The sequence below is a fragment of the Pseudorasbora parva genome, chromosome 5 (genome assembly GCF_024679245.1).
Source record: "Pseudorasbora parva isolate DD20220531a chromosome 5, ASM2467924v1, whole genome shotgun sequence".
In the NCBI taxonomy this organism is placed as follows: domain Eukaryota; kingdom Metazoa; phylum Chordata; class Actinopteri; order Cypriniformes; family Gobionidae; genus Pseudorasbora; species Pseudorasbora parva.
The window spans coordinates 38,415,555-38,433,297 of record NC_090176.1 but is presented as its reverse complement, the minus strand read 5'-3'; the positions used below and the strand labels follow the sequence as shown (position 1 = coordinate 38,433,297).

The 17,743-nt window shown below is 35.7% G+C and overlaps 1 protein-coding gene across 13 annotated transcripts in view; it reads right to left on the bottom strand.

The window, feature by feature from the left end:
• The window catches only part of lrp1bb (low density lipoprotein receptor-related protein 1Bb), a 442,399-nt gene that overhangs the window by 178,856 nt on the left and 245,800 nt on the right, over window positions 1-17,743 (bottom strand). For all 13 annotated transcript variants that reach the window (XM_067444216.1, XM_067444217.1, XM_067444225.1 and 10 more), the window contains 5 exons: window positions 14,056-14,292; window positions 13,707-13,887; window positions 7,729-7,948; window positions 2,760-2,949; window positions 329-451 (listed from right to left, as the gene is read on the bottom strand). In XM_067444216.1, coding sequence (XP_067300317.1) covers window positions 329-451; window positions 2,760-2,949; window positions 7,729-7,948; window positions 13,707-13,887; window positions 14,056-14,292 — 951 coding nt within the window. The remainder of the gene's footprint in view (window positions 1-328; window positions 452-2,759; window positions 2,950-7,728; window positions 7,949-13,706; window positions 13,888-14,055; window positions 14,293-17,743) is intronic.

Below are 17,743 nucleotides of genomic sequence, written 5' to 3'. Positions count from 1 at the left end.
TAATTTGCAATTTAAATTAAATTAAATTAAATAATGTTTAAAAGCATAGTTAAATGTTAGAATAAAATAAAATAATTAGTAAACTTTTAAATTCTGGGCACTGGGATTTCATGTATGTACTTTTACATGAACATTTAGAGGATTTTTACATTTAGCTTTATTTTTTAAAAATGTGTTAAATAAACAACATTTAATACAACAATCAATACATTAGTAATGGATTTCTTCATTTATTTTTTAAGTGGTTCTCCTAGTCCTCCACAGACTTTCTGTCATGTATTTTTTTTTTCTAAGGGAATAACATACATATATATTTTTAAAAGCCTACCAGAGCATGTGGCATTGTTCTTGTCCAGGTGCTGATTGTCGGCACATGCGCACACTCGACCTCCCGGGACGGCCAAACAGAGGGTACCACAACCACCATAATTCACCCGGCAGGCATTGTCACCTAAAAAACAAACATAGGACTAAACAACAGAAATCTACAAATCTTCTTTCCCACTGGCAGGACAGCTGTTTATGTGTTCATCCCTGCATGGCTTTTAGCAATGTCTCTCCTTGAAACAGAGAACATAAAGTTCTTCTTCACTGCCCACTCAGAACCAATTTCCTGCTCTTCTGGGATGCTGGTGGTACACGGGGGCATTATTTTTAATCACACGTCAAGTAAATTATGGGAAACATTGGCGAAGAGAGCCATTTGACACTCTCTTCCTTTCACAGACATAATTCGTTGTGTGGGCAATGACACCTACGAAAGGGGAGGAGTGGAGAAAAACACAGTTTTGTGAGAAAACTGTCACTTATTAAGTTGAGGCATGGGGACAATAATACAGTTTCATTTAGAGAGGGGTTGAAAGGCATTGCCTGAACCAATGAGATAAAAACTGCTTTGTAATGGCCAATCTGTGGTGCTCCAAAGAGCGGAAACACAATTAATCTTTTTCCTGACAAGCGCTTTTTTTTTTGACAAGCGACAAAGAAATTTGTCTTCTACTGAGAATATAGACTGTAAAAAATCAAAACATTACAGGACTCCTTCACCCTCACTCGTTACAAAACTTGGTGTGAAGAGCGTCATAAGTTGGATGTCAACATGAGAATATTTAAATCATGAAATGAGTCTGCTTGTCCCAGCTACCTTTGTCATCTTTCTCAAAAGAGTGAGTCTCTCTGACATCCGGCAGACTTCTGCTCCCCTAAAAATGCACCGCCCTCAGGTAAGTAAGAGATGAAACATGCGGGAGCTGAACACACTCTGTGCTGCCTGTCTGCGTGCGAGAGGGCCCCGCTGAGTAGAGTCCCTCCCTCTACGTGTTGTGACTGGCACTTATGAGGGAGGATGACAGTAATCAACCCTCCTTGCCTCAGACATCCACACAGAGTTAAACATTCTAAACAGAGCTTTAGCCCCCACTTTACCAGATTAAACCCACCCACTCAACAGTACGGCTCCTGCTCTGCAGTTGGGTCTATGCAAATCAAAGTCAAAGCCATGGAAATCTGTAATAGCTGTGTGTGCGTAAAAAAAAAGAAAAAGCAATTTATTATGAATTTTCTGAAAGAATGCACTAGTCCATGTATTATGTGAAATGTTTTCCCCCACCAGATTCTTTTGTGTATTCAATGCATGTATATTACAATTTGGTAATATTAATCCAACCAATAAATTAAAAAACACCCGGATTATTGGGGGTCGGTAAGAATGTTTTATATTCTTGAAAGGAGTCTCTTATGATCACTAAAGCTTAATTTATTTGATTAAAGACAGACGCATACACTGTGAATAATATGCAGAGTTTTTGAACATTTTATTAGGTTACACAATTTATGTAGCCGAGCATTTCTTATTTAGTGCTTGCATATATTCAGGTAGGTCTATTTCATTTGTGTATTTGGTCTATTGTAGTTTTGTTCTATTGCTTGTGATTAGCTTCTTTGTTCTTGCTTTATCACTTACTGTTTACTTGTCTTCAGTAAGCTTGAGAGCTTGTTTTATTATTATGCTAATATTAGATTGTTTTGATGTTGAAACTGATGATGAGAATTAGAGAATTTCAAATGTTATCAAATCTGGATTCTGTATCATAAAAAAACAATTATACAAAAATACAAAATAACCAAACATAACTATATCACAATGATACATATCGTTAGAGAAATAAAATGATTTTGGTCCTATCGCTCACCCCTAATAAGATTCTTTCATGAATAGAAAATTCAAAAGAACATAATTTATTTGAAATGTGAATTATTTAAAATTTTCAATAATTATTTTAATTCTCTTTACTGTAAGATTTAATGAAATGTAATGCATCCTTACTATAAAAAAATCGTACTAAGCCCAAACTTATGAACAGCAACGCTATTAACTTTTATAATAAATTAACTTTATTTTATTTTTTTGCCATAGTGGAAAAACCATTAATTTCATAGAATGCTCTAATATGCTCCAAATTCTTCAAAATGGAATCACCACGAATCAGACTTACAATATACAGACCTCAAAAAGTTGAAGTTACCTGCTCTGCCAACAAACAAAATACAATTTCTTGGAATTTCAATGGGGTGAATTCATCTTTCTGTCACTACAAATCAAATGTATGTGTTGTGACCAATTCAATTTAAACTCCAACTTACTTGTATGAATTAAAAAAGAAAAGGAGAAATTCCGACTATTACTCAAAATACAAGAAGCTGAAAAATGTCTCATTCTGTAATCTTGAACTTTTCTTTTAGAGTAAAAGTGACTTTACCCAGCTGGCTTTGTGCATCATATACTCGGAGCCCAAACAGAGGGGGTCTTTCACTTCTCAGCAGAGTGACTTCACCAGAGACCAGATCCAGCTGGAAGATGGAGGCGTTCATGTACTCTGTCCAGAAGATGGAATTTTGGTACTGTGCAATCCCAAACGGGTGATTGAGTTCCCTGCCACTGTATACAACCTGCAGTAAAAAGCAAGAACATATATATCACCATGTATTGTTGTGACAACTGCGGTAGAGGATAAACCTTGTTTTTCCTCTTTAATATCTAAATGTCTTGATGGATGAACATGAGTTGAAGAAAAGTTTAAAGAGAGATTCCAACATTGTTTCAATGCCTCAAAGATACAGTATGCCAGCAAACTCTCAACCAGCATTTTCATTTCACATTAAATTCATTCTTGTAAAACCAAATTATCCAAGCTATGCATTCATCATACATTTTATAGCTTGTTTATTCAGTCAAAGTTTCTCTCAATAATAGAGCTCTTCAGTCATTACATCAATTCGTAGGCCTATCCAGAAGTCTAATTTGCCATGGGTTCCCTCTGGAATTTCTAATGGGTTTTTACAAAGTGGTTTTCGATCTAAGTAAAGTAAAGTCTGTGGTCAACATTACTTCAACAGAATTTCCCATTCTGTGCAGCAACATAAACTATGCACAGTCAGACCTCAAATGTAGATTTTGAAATCACTTTGAGTTTACGTGTTTGACTAATTCTTCCGTCATGTGGTATAGAAATTATCGTAAACACTAGTTTCCTCTTCAAAACATTGGACGTGTACTCTCAAGTCAAAATTTGACAGCTCGTAATCGTAAAGTTGGAAATTTCTGATAGCAAGTGAAGGCAGGATAATTGACGAGTTGTCCTTCAGAATTGAAGTTGTAATCCTTATTTGAGGTATGACTGTGGATAATATAAACTGATCGGTCATAATATTGTGTTGGTCCCCCTTTTGCTGCCAAAACAGCCCTGACCGGTCGAGGCATGGACTCCACTAGACCCCTGAAGGTAGTACTGGACAATATGACCTAAAATCAAAGCCTCGATTATTTGAACACTTAACCTTGATTACAATTAATAATGATTATTTTGTTTGGGTTTTTTTTTTCCTCATAGGTGTGTACTTGACTGTTAAAGTTTGATTGACTGTCTTTTGTTAGATAAATTAGACCCAAGAGAGTAGTTACTTGAATGCATTAATGAAAGAAAGATTGTGTATGTGTGTGTCATACCGTCTCTTTATCAATTGTGAAGCTGTGTGTTGTATGTAGTTACTTTAAAATTAGAAAAATATATGCTAAAACTTTTAAGAAACTAAGCTACTTTTGGGATAAATCACAGCACAGGGTTGACATTGAGTTTCTTCACGCACAATCTTCAGATGATGTGCGAGTTACTGTCTGTATGAGCGACCGTGTGTCACAATGCATCAGTGCAGAAGCACAATATAATGATACACATCCTATGGTCTAAAATCACTTCAATGCCCAAACTGGCAAGCTTTAAAACAAACACAATTGACAAAGTTTACTAAAGACGCAAGTGAAAGTAATCTGGTTTCAATCAGGCTGGCGTGTTGTCAGAGACACGACATGGCTAGGCTCTGTGTCAGAAAACATCTTGTGAGAACAGAAGTGACATGTTTCCCACATTGAGGTTACTGAATGGTGTAAAATCCCTTGAATGTTCAAACTGGCAACCCTTTAAACACATACAACTGACAAACTTTCATGAGGACGCTGTTGATTCTGCGTTTGAGGTCACATCCGCATTGCTTGCATGTCGCTGACTGGACGGAGCAGAGTCACGTGACTACACGTGTGGTAGTACGCTTTTAAGGATGAAAATATTAACTGGATTAAAAAAACTAAATAACCGACATAGGGAAATTATGTCAGCTAGAGGGTTTGAATTTCGGTTTTGAAGGTGTGCTGTGGCATCTGGCACCAAGATGGCTCGGACTTGTTTGTTTAGCACATCTCACCGATGCTCTATTGGATTGAGATCTGGTGAATTTGGAAGCCACCTCAGACTCATTGTTGTGCTCCTCAAACCATTCCTTAACCATTTTTGCTTTGTGGCAGGGCAGATTATCCTGCTGAAAGAGGCCACAGCCACCAGGGAATACCGTTTCCATGAAAGGCTGTACATGGTCTGCAACAATGCTTAGGTAGGTGGTACGAGTCAAAGTAAGGTCCACATGGATGGCAGGACTCAAGGTTTCCCGCAGAACATCTCCCAAAGCATCACACTGCCTTTGCTGGCTTGCCTTCTTCCCATAGTGCATCCTGGTGCCATGTGTTCCCCAGGTAAGGGACGCATACACACCCGGCCATCCACGTGATGTAAAAGAAAACTTGATTCATCAAATCAGGCCACCATCCACCGCTCCATGGTCCAGTTCTGATGACCATGTGCCTACTGTTGGTGCTTTTATCGATGGACAGGGGTCAGTATGGACACCCTGACTGGTCTGTGGCTAATAGGGTTGGGTATCATTTGGGATTTTTACAATTTCTTTTAAAACGGTACTGGTGGCTAAACGGTGCCTGAACCGATACTTAAAGGGGGGGTGACATGCTGTTTCATGCATACTGAGGTTTTTACACTGTTAAAGACTTGGATTCCCATCCTGAACATAGACAAAGTTTCAAAAACTAATGTTGGACGTTTGATGGAGTATTTCTGTGTTAAAAATACTCCTTCCGGTTTCTCACAAGTTTCGGAGAGTTTTTTTCGAGTATGGGTCCACTTGACGTTAATAAAACGGAAGGTCCTTGTATGGGCCGTACGGGCTCTTCTCCCGGTAGGGTGCGCGTGCGCGTCACTAGAGCGAGAGAGAGGATATGCACGCCGTAAACACTGCTCTTGCGCCGCGCTCCACTTTATTCCTATGGGTGACGTCGAGCCGCGACTTCAACACTTCAGCACAGCATTCCGGGAAGGCAGCGCTACATCTGAACCGATTTGAATGCAGAAATGACGGGAAGCTTCAAAGCATCGCTTCAGTCACGTCTCAAAGTGGATTTCCACGGTCACTGCTGTCACAGGACTTCAACAAATCATACCAAAGAAGTGTGTTTTTGACGGAGCGGTCCCAGCGATAAAGGTTCGGTCCTGCTTTGAAAGCAGCCGGTGAGTAAATCTGCTTCAAATGTCTCTGCTATTGGCTCGTCGCGTGAGTTAACATCAGTAAACGACACGATCGCGTGCTTCGTCATTCAAATGCGCTAACGGTTACTCCATTGTTGTTCTGTATAACGTTACACTAGTCTGACTCTGACGTGCAAAACCGTTTTGCTTGCTACTTCTAAGGTCTAGTCGCATACAATAGTCCATAAACCGAATCATGTCCTCATAAACTGCTTGTAAAGACACAGAAATGTTGACAGACCCCTAAATACAGTACATACCACAGAGACGGACGTCCTGAAGTTGCCGTTTCTCCTGTTCAATTTATTTCTGCCTCAGATTTGATTCTGGATCATTATCTGTATTAGCTGAGATAGCGATGGGTGGTTTCTCCATGCTTGAGGACGTCACCGCTTTGTTTGCGCTCGTCATTCTTTAGCTCTGCCCACACGATACGCCTCCAGGCGCTCGTTTTTTTCCGGAAAGACTCGGTACAGCCTATATTTCTTTTATAAATATGATAAAACGAAAGACTTTTCGGAGATATGAAGGATACAATACTACTCTATAGGTACTCAAGATTGACATGAGATTGACTGAAACTGAGTGTTTCACCCCTCCTTTAAAAAAAGAGCCACAAAACGACGGTGGATGACATTAAAGAATGGCTTTTTATTCTTTAAATTGAACAATTTATTAAAATTTGAAAGTATTCTTAAAGGAAGTGTATTTAAGATTGTGGCCAAAACTGGTCCTGCAATCACCATCCCCTCTCCCCCTCCCCCTGACTCGAGGTTGCCAGATCTGCTGCAGGATCCAGCAGGAACGTTTGTAACTGCAGCTGTGGTAACTAGAGCAGATCTGGCAACCCGGATGCAGATACACTACTGACTTTGTGATTGGTCGATAGGTGGAGGGTGGAGCTTCAGGCCAAAACACAACATGTCAACATCAACATCAGTTGAGGGCTGCAACAATAACTTTTAAATGACAATATCCTGGCCGGACTACTGTTGTCAGTGATATAAGTATTAAAAAATTACAACAATTTTTTAATGTCTAGTGACATATCAGGGACATTTTATGATAAATTAAAATACACTTAATTAATAAGCTGTATAACCCAACTACAATAGGCCTAATTTAACACTAAATAACATTTGCACTAATAACAGCAAAGTATTTTTGGTCTGCTACAAACCAGCTTCAGCATTATTTTGCATTAATATGACCATATTCTCAGGCTAAATATTTTAAAACGCCTTATTGTTTCAATGATGACGCATCATGCTTCTCACATGACATACAGCAGCCACAATCGCACTATATGATAGTTTAGCTGTATGGGATTATTTAGTGTTTTTCTTTTTTAATTCAAAATATTCACACACTTGTTACCTATGTCATGATGTCATGAGCTATCTGATATTCTGATTTTCAAAGTGAATGTGTTGATCATGTTAGTTGATCTATAATGCGCGATGGGCGCTGCCATGTTAGTTTGTGCCTCAGAGAATCGTATCTGTTGGATTTACATCACATCTAATATATTCCACCTACTAACAGGTGCTGTGATTAAGAGATAATAGAAAACAGAAAAAATAGAATAGTTAATAGAAAATAGTTATAGAAAAAAACAAGACATACTTTTCAATTGCATTATGTGGGAACTCTCTTCCAGGATTTAGGAATATATGTCCATTTTTTTTAACAATTGTCAAATTTAATATTTAAATCGCAAGACATTTTATGAGAAACATCTGAAAAATTAACTAAGAAATGCATTAAGATTCCTGCTATGACAAAGCAACATTTCACTCACCATTCTCCCAGTGCCATTGAGGTAGATTCTCTCAATGTGATCATAATAGGCATCACACCAGTACATCGTACTGGTTCCATGGTCCAGAGTGAGTCCATTGGGCCACAGCATGTTAGATGTGACAAATATTTTCCTGTTGGTTCCATCCATCCAGGCTTTCTCTATTCTCCCAATGCTGTCGTTCACCTCATCCTCTTCCCAATCCGTCCAGTACATCCAACTGCAATAAAAACCAAAACACAGTCAAGTGTAATCCATGAAAAAAGCTCTTGTTTGAAGCAGGCATGAATATCAATCACAACTTATTCGCTAAGACAGGATGTGAACAGCTGAAGCAGATTGAAACAAATTGCCTCCAAGTAAAAAGAAACACTGAACATAAACAAAATATGCTTAAGAAAAAGTCGGCTTCCCACACCTAAGGGAAATCATTTTGATCTGGAGATAAATCTGTTAAACCAACAAGATAAAGTGACACCAAGGACAAACAACTTGAGAGTCTAGAAAACAAGACCACCATCCATATCAAGACATCCCACTGGCTGGTCCTCTCATTTACTCATTTATTTCCTTTTCTCAGTTGTGGATATACTGAAAGGTCCTGTGCCAACATGAACTGTTACTCTCAATGGGTTAGTGATATTTGAAAAGTGATTGGGTCAACGTTCCGACATGATCCTTTCCCTAGTAAGTGTGCTTAAGGGATTTGTTGCTTCTGAGTACTACTCAGCGGTCAACGCAAGCTTTTCTGTCTCATCAATGATAGAAGCCTTGCTTCATGTGCACCACATAAAACAGAATTGGATAGAGGGCAAATCAAGCGCTCACTGTCCCAGTATGTTGGCTACGTGACCCCATGAATTATTCAGAAGGCAAACAGCATGCTCGAAGTCTCATCCTACACTGTTCCGAATGTAACAACATGCAGGGTCTAACCAAAAATGAGTAAAGATTACATGCCATTTTCCGCAAGTATAGTACAAAACAGGGCCTGAGGCTCTGAGGCTTTTTCCTTCACAAAATGTTACATGTAATATTTATTATATAATATAGTATAGTTTTTAGGTGGTCAAATTAAATATAATACGACCAAGATTATTTTCTGTTAATTTTTGATAAGGATTTTAAAACTTCTAACATGACAATTTGCTGCTTAAGATCTATTTCTTATTAGTATCACAGTTTAAAACAGGTGTGTTGAAAAAAAAAAAAAAAAAAAAAAAAAAAAAAGTTATTCTAGTCTTCAGTGTCACATGATCCTTCAGAAATCATTCTAATTTATTATGAGTGTCGGAAACAGTTCTGCTGCCTAATATATTGGATTAATAAAAGGTTAAAAATAACTGCATTTATTAAAAATAAAAACATATTTTCAAGTAATATAAATCTCCTTCACTATCATTTTTTATCAATTTAACACATCGTTGCTGAATAAAATTATTGATTTATTTAATAAAAAAAATAAAATAAAATAAATAACTGACCCTAAATTATTGACCAGTAGTGTATACTGTTGTTACAAAATATTTCTATCTTTTTCCCCCTTTGTTTTCTTATTTATTCATCAAAGTATTATAAAAAAGTATCACAGGTTATGAAAAAATATTAAGCAGCAGAACCGTTTCCAACTTTGAACATGAATCATCATATTAGAATGATTTCTGAAGGATCATGTGACACTGAAGACTGGAGGAATGATACTGAAAATTCAGCTTTCATCACAGAAATAAATGATCATTTAAAGTTTAATAAATTGAAATCAAATTATTTTAAATTGTAATATATCACAATATTACATTTGTTTCTGTATTTTTTTTTATCAAATAAATGCAGGCTTAATGAGAAACTTCTTTCAAAAACATTACAAATAGTAATGTGTCCAAACTTTTGGCCTGTAATGTATATATATATTCATAATATACATATACATTACAGGCCAAAAGTATATATATATATATATATATATATATATATATATATATATATATATATATATATATATATATATATATATATATATATATATATATATATATATATATATATATATATATATATATATATATATATATATATATATATATATATATATATATATATATATATATATATATATATATACACATTACAGGCCAAAAGTATATATATATGAGAGGAAAAAAGAAAAATAGGGGAGGGAGTGAAAGAGCGAAAGAAATAGATAGACACTGAAGGCTTCATTAATCCTTTAAACTGGAGCATCAAGCTGGGACTATAAGGACTTCATTACACTGTGGAGTTTATGCACTATGAACTGTTAGGAGTTTACAAAATCTGTTTTGATCTGCTAAAAATACCACAGTTTAGAAAGTCTGCTCCCGGGAATATAGGACAGCAATGAAGTGAGTATAGATATAAAAAAAAAAAAAAAATGTGGAGAGACAGAGACGTAAATTGTGAAAGTCCAAATGACAGAACCAGAGATACTAAAAGAAAGAAAAGAGTTACTGAGGTGGGCAGGTTCATTCTTATCATGTTATCACAGGCTGCTTGTGGCATCAACAAAGAGATGTATAGTGTATGGTGGCGAGAGATAAAGAAATCAGGACAGGCGGGTGTTATTTCAGGGGGGAAGCCCATCCGGCAGGCCAGACAAAGATCAACATGCCACCTGCTCACCTGATAGATGGCCAACCCCTAATGACGGTCCCTAACCCCATTACTATAAATAAGCCCATACAGGTGGGTCAAAACAGCGCAGTCAAAACTCTAGGCTACTATTAAAATAAAGACTAAAGTATTGATTCCATTCAGTCATAATAAAGATATTTAAGTTTAGGGTCTAATTCTCATCTTTTATCTACAACTTTTGCCTAATTACAACATATTTATAGTTTTTAGTTTTTAAGTTAAGGTATTGGGTAGGATTATGGGATGTAGAATATGGTCATGCAGATGTGCGTTATAAGCACTAATAAACAGCTGGTATACTAGTAAAATGAATGATAATAAGAAACTAGTTAATAGTGAGAAATTACCCCTAAATTTCACGAAAAATCTTTAAACCCCATTTTACATGCAAGTTGAAGAATGCATGTTCAAATAATAGATATTAAATTAATAAATTACGTAATAATATTTTGAAACATCCTCTTAAATGATTCTTATATTTTTTCATAATAATTTAATAAATATAAATGTTTAAATATTAAATTCTCAAATGTAATGTTATCTCTTGAAAACACTTTCAGTTATCTATTCACTTATTATAAATCTGTTCATTGCACTAAAAAAAACTTGGCTTTCTTTTCATGTTTTTGAAAGAAATGTTATGCTCACCAAGGCTGCATTTTTTTCATTAAAATTGTACTAGAGATTATTGGAAATAAAGGCTAAATATATTTAAAAAAAAGTATTTTGATTCTGCCAAGTCATAATTAAGATATTTAAGTAATGCATTTCGAGTAAACAGTTAACACAAATCTAAATTTTGCATTTCCAATGAAGAATATTGGACTGGTCAAATTAAACCTTTTTTTTTTATCATTATTATTATTATTATTATTATTATTATTATTATTATTATTATTATTATTATTATTATTATTATTATTATTATTATTATTATATATATTTTTTAATAGTTGTATAGTTGTTAAAATATAAAATTATACAACCCCCCTCTCCCCACCACCACCCCACAAAAAATATATGTGCTTTATTACTCATTAATCACTCTATTTTAGCCAGTGTTCAAAGTTCATGTGCTCTATACTCTGATGCACTGTTGGAGAGGTCAAACATGTAGATCCCCCTCTAAATCTCCATCATCTCCCATCGTCTTTTTACTCAGTCTTTTTTTCTTCTTTTTTTTACTGCCTGTCAAAACAGGACACATCAATGGCACCTTAGAAGAGGTGCGCTTCTCATTTCCTGTCTGAGCGCTGGCTCCAGAAAGCTTCAGCTTTCCACTCTCGCTGCAGTCATGCGGTCTGTGTGACATCCTCTAAGCTGGCAGTTCAGCAGCCAATGCTTTTAATGCAGATTTTAATCGCTTCCACACCACTGAAGTCATCCCATCGGGAATGACACGCTGTGGTGACTGGGAGATAAGTTGCCGCTTTTACATGTTACTCGTGCAAACGTGCGCTATTTACGAGTATCTGTTGACAAACTCACAAAGGAACAATTTCTAGCTTCCTGTCATTGCCCATTGCTTATTTTATTGTTGGCGCTGCCATTCAAGATACATCGGCTTCATTAAATGCGAGAGAGAGAGTCGCATAAATTGTACAAGCGTGAGGTCTGAGCAATGAATATAATTATGGCTCTGAGCTAATGAACCCATTGTGTCTGGAAATAATGAAACTATTCTGCGTTTGCTTTCCCTCTCTTCAAATGATTCAGTAATCAACACCTCTTGGGTTCACTAAAGATGGCAAAAATCTATTCCAACATGTATTAATTACTTAATGATAAGAGCCCACTTTTAAATAAGCCGTTATTTACCGAGATTTAAAAATAAATGAATTAAAAAGTACTTCAAGCCCCCTTAAGACTGGCCCAAAAGATCTGATGGCCAATCGACCGATCAGTATTTGGGTACTTGAGTACTTTTTAATCAGATAAAAAGCGAGTGATCAGGTTGTGTGATTGGATCTGAGTGGATCTTTCCTCATTGCAGTATCTGGCTTCTTCTGCCTTGGCTGGCTGCACCTCCTCAGGATTCATGAGTTACTCTCACACCCAGGGAGGGCGATAATGAGATTGGCTCTGCGCCATCAAGCTCACCTTTTTTACTGACCGTGCCGTGTCAGCTTACTGGTACACATGCACGCACACGCAAGCCAGTACAGATGGAGGAACGCGTGCAATGCCGTGCATGCTTCACTACTCTGTGTACAATTCCAATTGCCTCTGAAGCCATGCGGTGTAAACAAATGTTAGTAAATAAACCGGAATGAGGACTGTTCCTTCAGGGCAGGTGGGAAGTGCGTACAGATCAGCATTTCATCACAGATCGCAAATGTTGATGTAGAGGACTATTGCTCATGTTTATAATCATTTCCAAGCATATTTCAACCTGATTTTTTTTAAGTTAATACAAGGTATATGATCATATCCGTAAAACAAAGAACGAGCTTAGGGATGCCTGATATTTTGGCACCATGTTGGTTAAGAGTCAATACTGCTTCATTTTATCAGTCTTGGATATTTATTGAACATTATATTGTTTTTAAGTTTCAGTTCTTAGTGTCCTTTCAATTTTCTAATATTCAGTGTTTGAACTGAACAATATAAAAAAAAATTGGGGTCAGTAAAAATCATATGCTCACCCAGCTTGCATTTATTTATTATTGCATTATAATTATTTTCTGTTTTAATAGATCTCTAATAGATTCCTGTGACAACGAAGGTGAATTTGTAGCATCATTACTCAAGTCTTCAGAAATCATTTTAATATAATGATTCTGGGATCAAGAAACATTTTTATTATTATCAATACCGAAAACAGTTGTGCTGCATTGATGGTTGAAGATCCATTGATGGATAGAAAGGTAAAAATAACAGCATTATTTGAAATATAAATAGCTTCTTGAGAGACAAAAAAAAGAAAAGAAAAACATAATTTAAATGTAAAAGTCACATTAAGTCAATTTAATGCCCTTGCTGAATGAAAGTGTATATATATATATATATATACACTTATTTTTCCCTTTTTTTTTCTTACTGACCACAAACTCTTACTGACCACTCAAACTTTTAAATAATATGGGCCATTTACTGGTTATCAACAATGACATCTAAATGATGATCACGTTTGATTCAGAATTATATCAGTGCATCCTTATGCATGTTGGATGGGAGAAATGACAGATTACAACATAACAAATGCTTCTATCCAAATCAGTAGTCATTGTGTATGAATGTTGAAAACCATTTAGTTCACTGTATCTTTATTTAGGTGTGTGATTGTTATGGTTCTTCTTTCTACTTACCTATTGAGAGGATCCACCACTATGGCTCTAGGGTGAGACATATCTCCTTCCAAAAGAGTCTTCCTGGTTTTAGATGCCTGTTCTAGCTTGGCCACGCTGATGGTCTTTCTGTAGCCATCGTTGGTCCAGTATAGGTTATTCCCAATCCAATCCACTGAAATACCCTCCACATTATCAAGATCTGTAAAAGCGCACAATTCTTTCAATGATTTATTCATTACATGAATTCCATGCAAGTAATTCCAAATACAAACAGGGTCTTTGTGTAAGAAAATGCATCAACTTTACAATCGGATAAAACCAATAGTATGAAGAAAAAGAAGAAGTGTAAAATGATCACAATAATTACCATCTTTGAGAATGGTTTCCCGACTGCTTCCATCAACTTTCTGCCGCCCTATCAAAAAACTTGTAGTATCAGCAAAGTAAATGTTTCCGGTTTCAGCATGATAGTCTAAAGCTCTTGGATTCACCAAGTCCTCAATGGGAACCATGTGCTCATTGCTCGACTTCACATTTATATCCAGACCACGAATTATCCCAGGTCGTCCCTTTCCATAGAAGAGGAAAAGATCATTCTTGGGTTCTGTGAAGAAAGATAGAAAGGGTTACCCTTCTATGCCATGTACATATTAGTCAAAAGATTGGAAAATTTTGTTTTTAATGCTTTTGTCACATGATTCTTCAGAAATCATTTGAATATGCTTATTTGCTGCTCAGTATTATATTTTATTATTGGTACTCAAAATTGTATCAATGTTGAAAATAGTTTTTGCTTCTTAAAAATGTTTGGAAACCATAATACATTCTTTGACGAATAGAAAGAAAAAGAAAAAAGCATTTATTTGAAATGGATTTTTTTTTTTTTACATTACAAATGCTTTACTGCCACGTTTAATAAATTGAATACATCCTCCCTGAATAAAAGTATTCATTTATTTATATATATAAAAAAAATTATCCTACCCCACCCTTCTGAATGGTAGTGTTTCACGGTTTATTCTTTTTTTTTTCTTTTTTTTCTTTTACCATGACAAGTGACTACTACGGAAGCTTATTGCATTCACTTGAGAAAAAAAATCTACTCTGTTTTTCTGAATTAATGACTTAATTAGCTCAAAATTATGCGATTTTGTTTCTTGAAAAAAAAAAAAAATTGCTCTGTTTTTTCTGAATTAATGACTTAATTATCTTAGAATTATGAGATCATTTTTAATGAATACAAAGTTTTTGCTCTGTTTTTCTGAATAAATGACGTAATTATTAATTTATTTTTTATTATTAATTTTTCTGAATTAATGAGATCCCTCAAAATCGTACTTTTAGCTGGATTGCACGGAAGTAAACATGTCCCGCCTTTCAAGTTTAATCCAGTTTTATTTTACTTTGGGTTTGAAACATTGCTGCTGTCTTTATGTAATATAAATGGTATTGTTTTTAGTGCGTCAATTTTGTGCAGACACCTCAAGAATTTGCCTGTTTCTCCATATCAGATATGGTATGCTTTGCGAGCCCGATCTCATGAAAATGCGTATAAATAGTACAAGTGTGCAATCTTATGGAATGTATACGCCAAAATGAGTTTTGGTGTGCATATGGTACACAGTTTTTCACGTGCTTATGATACGCACTTTATGGCGTATAATACGTACGAACCTCCCAACCCACCATCCCCAACCTACCCAAGAGCATGTCATATGCACGCCATAAAGTGCGTATCATATGCACGCAAAAGACTGCGTAGCACTAGCATTATCTCAGTATACATTCCACACGATATACATTCCAGATGATATACATTAGACACGATTTCACACTAATACTATTGATACGCATTACTATGTGATCGTGTTAAGATGATGCATCTGAAATGCATTCAGGCTGGCTCCGTGGTGACATGAGACAATCAGGCATTTGTTGAAAATACTGGATCCCCATGGAGTGCAATAGCAATGCCAAGCAGATCAGAACGTTCGTTTATGCTGTCTTGTCTGCACAAAGTTGACGCACTAAAAACAATAACAATTGTATTACTTAAAGACAATGTCTCAAACCCAAAGTAAAATAGAGCTCTTGGCAGAATTTTGAGGGATCTCATTAATTCAGAAAAACAGAGCAATTTTTTTTTTCAAGAAAAAATATGATTATCTCATATTCTGAGATAATAAAGTCATTAATTCAGAAAAAACAGAGCAAAAAACAATTATTCATGAAAAATTATCTCATAATTCTGAGATAATTAAGTCATTAATTCAGAAAAACAGAGTAGATTTTTTTTTTCTCAAGTGAATGCAATAAGCTTCCGTAGAGTTCAACATTGACAATAATAAGAACCATTATTAATATGTGAGAACTAATAATAAGGGACTTAATTACCCCACTTAGTCCAGCACCAAATCAGCATATTCAAATTATTTCTGAAGGATCATGTGACACTGAAGACTAGAGTTATGATGCTGAAAATGTTACTTTGCTATAACAGGAATAAATTACATTTTAAATTATGTTAAAACAGAAATTGTAATAATATTTCACAATATTACTGTTTTTACTGCATTTCTGAGAGAAAAGAGAAACATTAAAAATTGTTCCAATGTTTGACCGGTAGTGTATAATTGTTAAGTTTGATCCCAAATAAAACATAAGTTGTGTGAAGATCTACAAATCCCAATACTAGCACATGCAGATGTGTTAAGTTACAGAAATGAATGGAGCAATCAGCCCCACTTAACATCCCCAGGCAAAAATTATCTTGATTGAGGGGATTCATTTGACAAGCTCATGCAATGATATTTTTGTTCACTGGGACTCTGTTTAAACAATAAATCTCCTGTTGTTAGATTAACACAGGAGCACGACAGAAGCTGAGGTTATCCATGGGCTTGTAACAAGCTTAAATAAATTAACCTCTAGTCACAGTGGGCAGAACACAAAGGGCGGCCCAGTCTGTCTGTAATGCGGTAGGCCGATGGGAAAGGAAGAGGATTCTGGGTAAAGACAGGGACATCAACCTCCTTCCTCATAGGACCAAACCAGGGTGTGAGACCACACAAGTATCAATTCAATTTATCATTCTGAGTGGAAGAGCTTCACTACCATGAAGACAATTAAGCGCTTTGAGACCTATATATCAAACAACACATTGGATGAAGGCAGCCGCAGTCGTTTAGCATAGCTTCTCATCTGACGGAAAGAGGGAGGAAGTAGAACATCTGGGCGGCGATATAAATCAGAAACGTCTCAGAAAGCAAAGCTTGGTTCATTATTGCAGTCACTTCATGCTTAACTCAGGATCGCCATTAATTGACCCATAGCTTTCATTGTCAACTAAGTAAAACGTCCATTGATCAGGAGGATCTTCGTATGGAGGAACTGAGTGGAAATGGCAGTAATGGTGGTAATGAATCATTCTAAAGGCAGTCAATAAAATAACATCACAACCATGTGGGCCAATCTTCTTAAAAGTTCATCTCCATCCCTGTCAATCCGAGTCAGTGCCAAGACTGGCGAAATGCACAGCCGCTCAATCTTCTCGCTTAATAGTGTAACAACACACACATTTCAATTTCCAGCTCTAGATAGCTGACGAAAATCAAAAAAAAAAGAAAAAGAAAAACAGATATTCCATCACAAATCTGCCAGGAGGCTGTGACATTAGGTGACATAAAATCATTGAGTACATTTTTTTTTTTTTTTTTTTTCAATTTGTTGGCAAAGTACAAATAAATATTTTGTTTAGGTGGTCAATCAATAATAATACAAAATAATAATGACATGATAAGGAATTACAGAATTTATATAATTACATTATATTTTTATTTAATAACTGATTGCATTGACCTATAAATCCTATAGGTCTTTATAAAACTAAATCATCAACATGATCAAAACTTTGCTGAAAAACCTGCTGTTTGCACGATCTACTAGATCATGTCTTCCTCATGCCTTTTAGTATAAATCTAAAAAGGTCCACTTTCATATAATAGTATATAAACTGTATATAATTCGTAATATTTCAAGATGAACACTTACTGGAA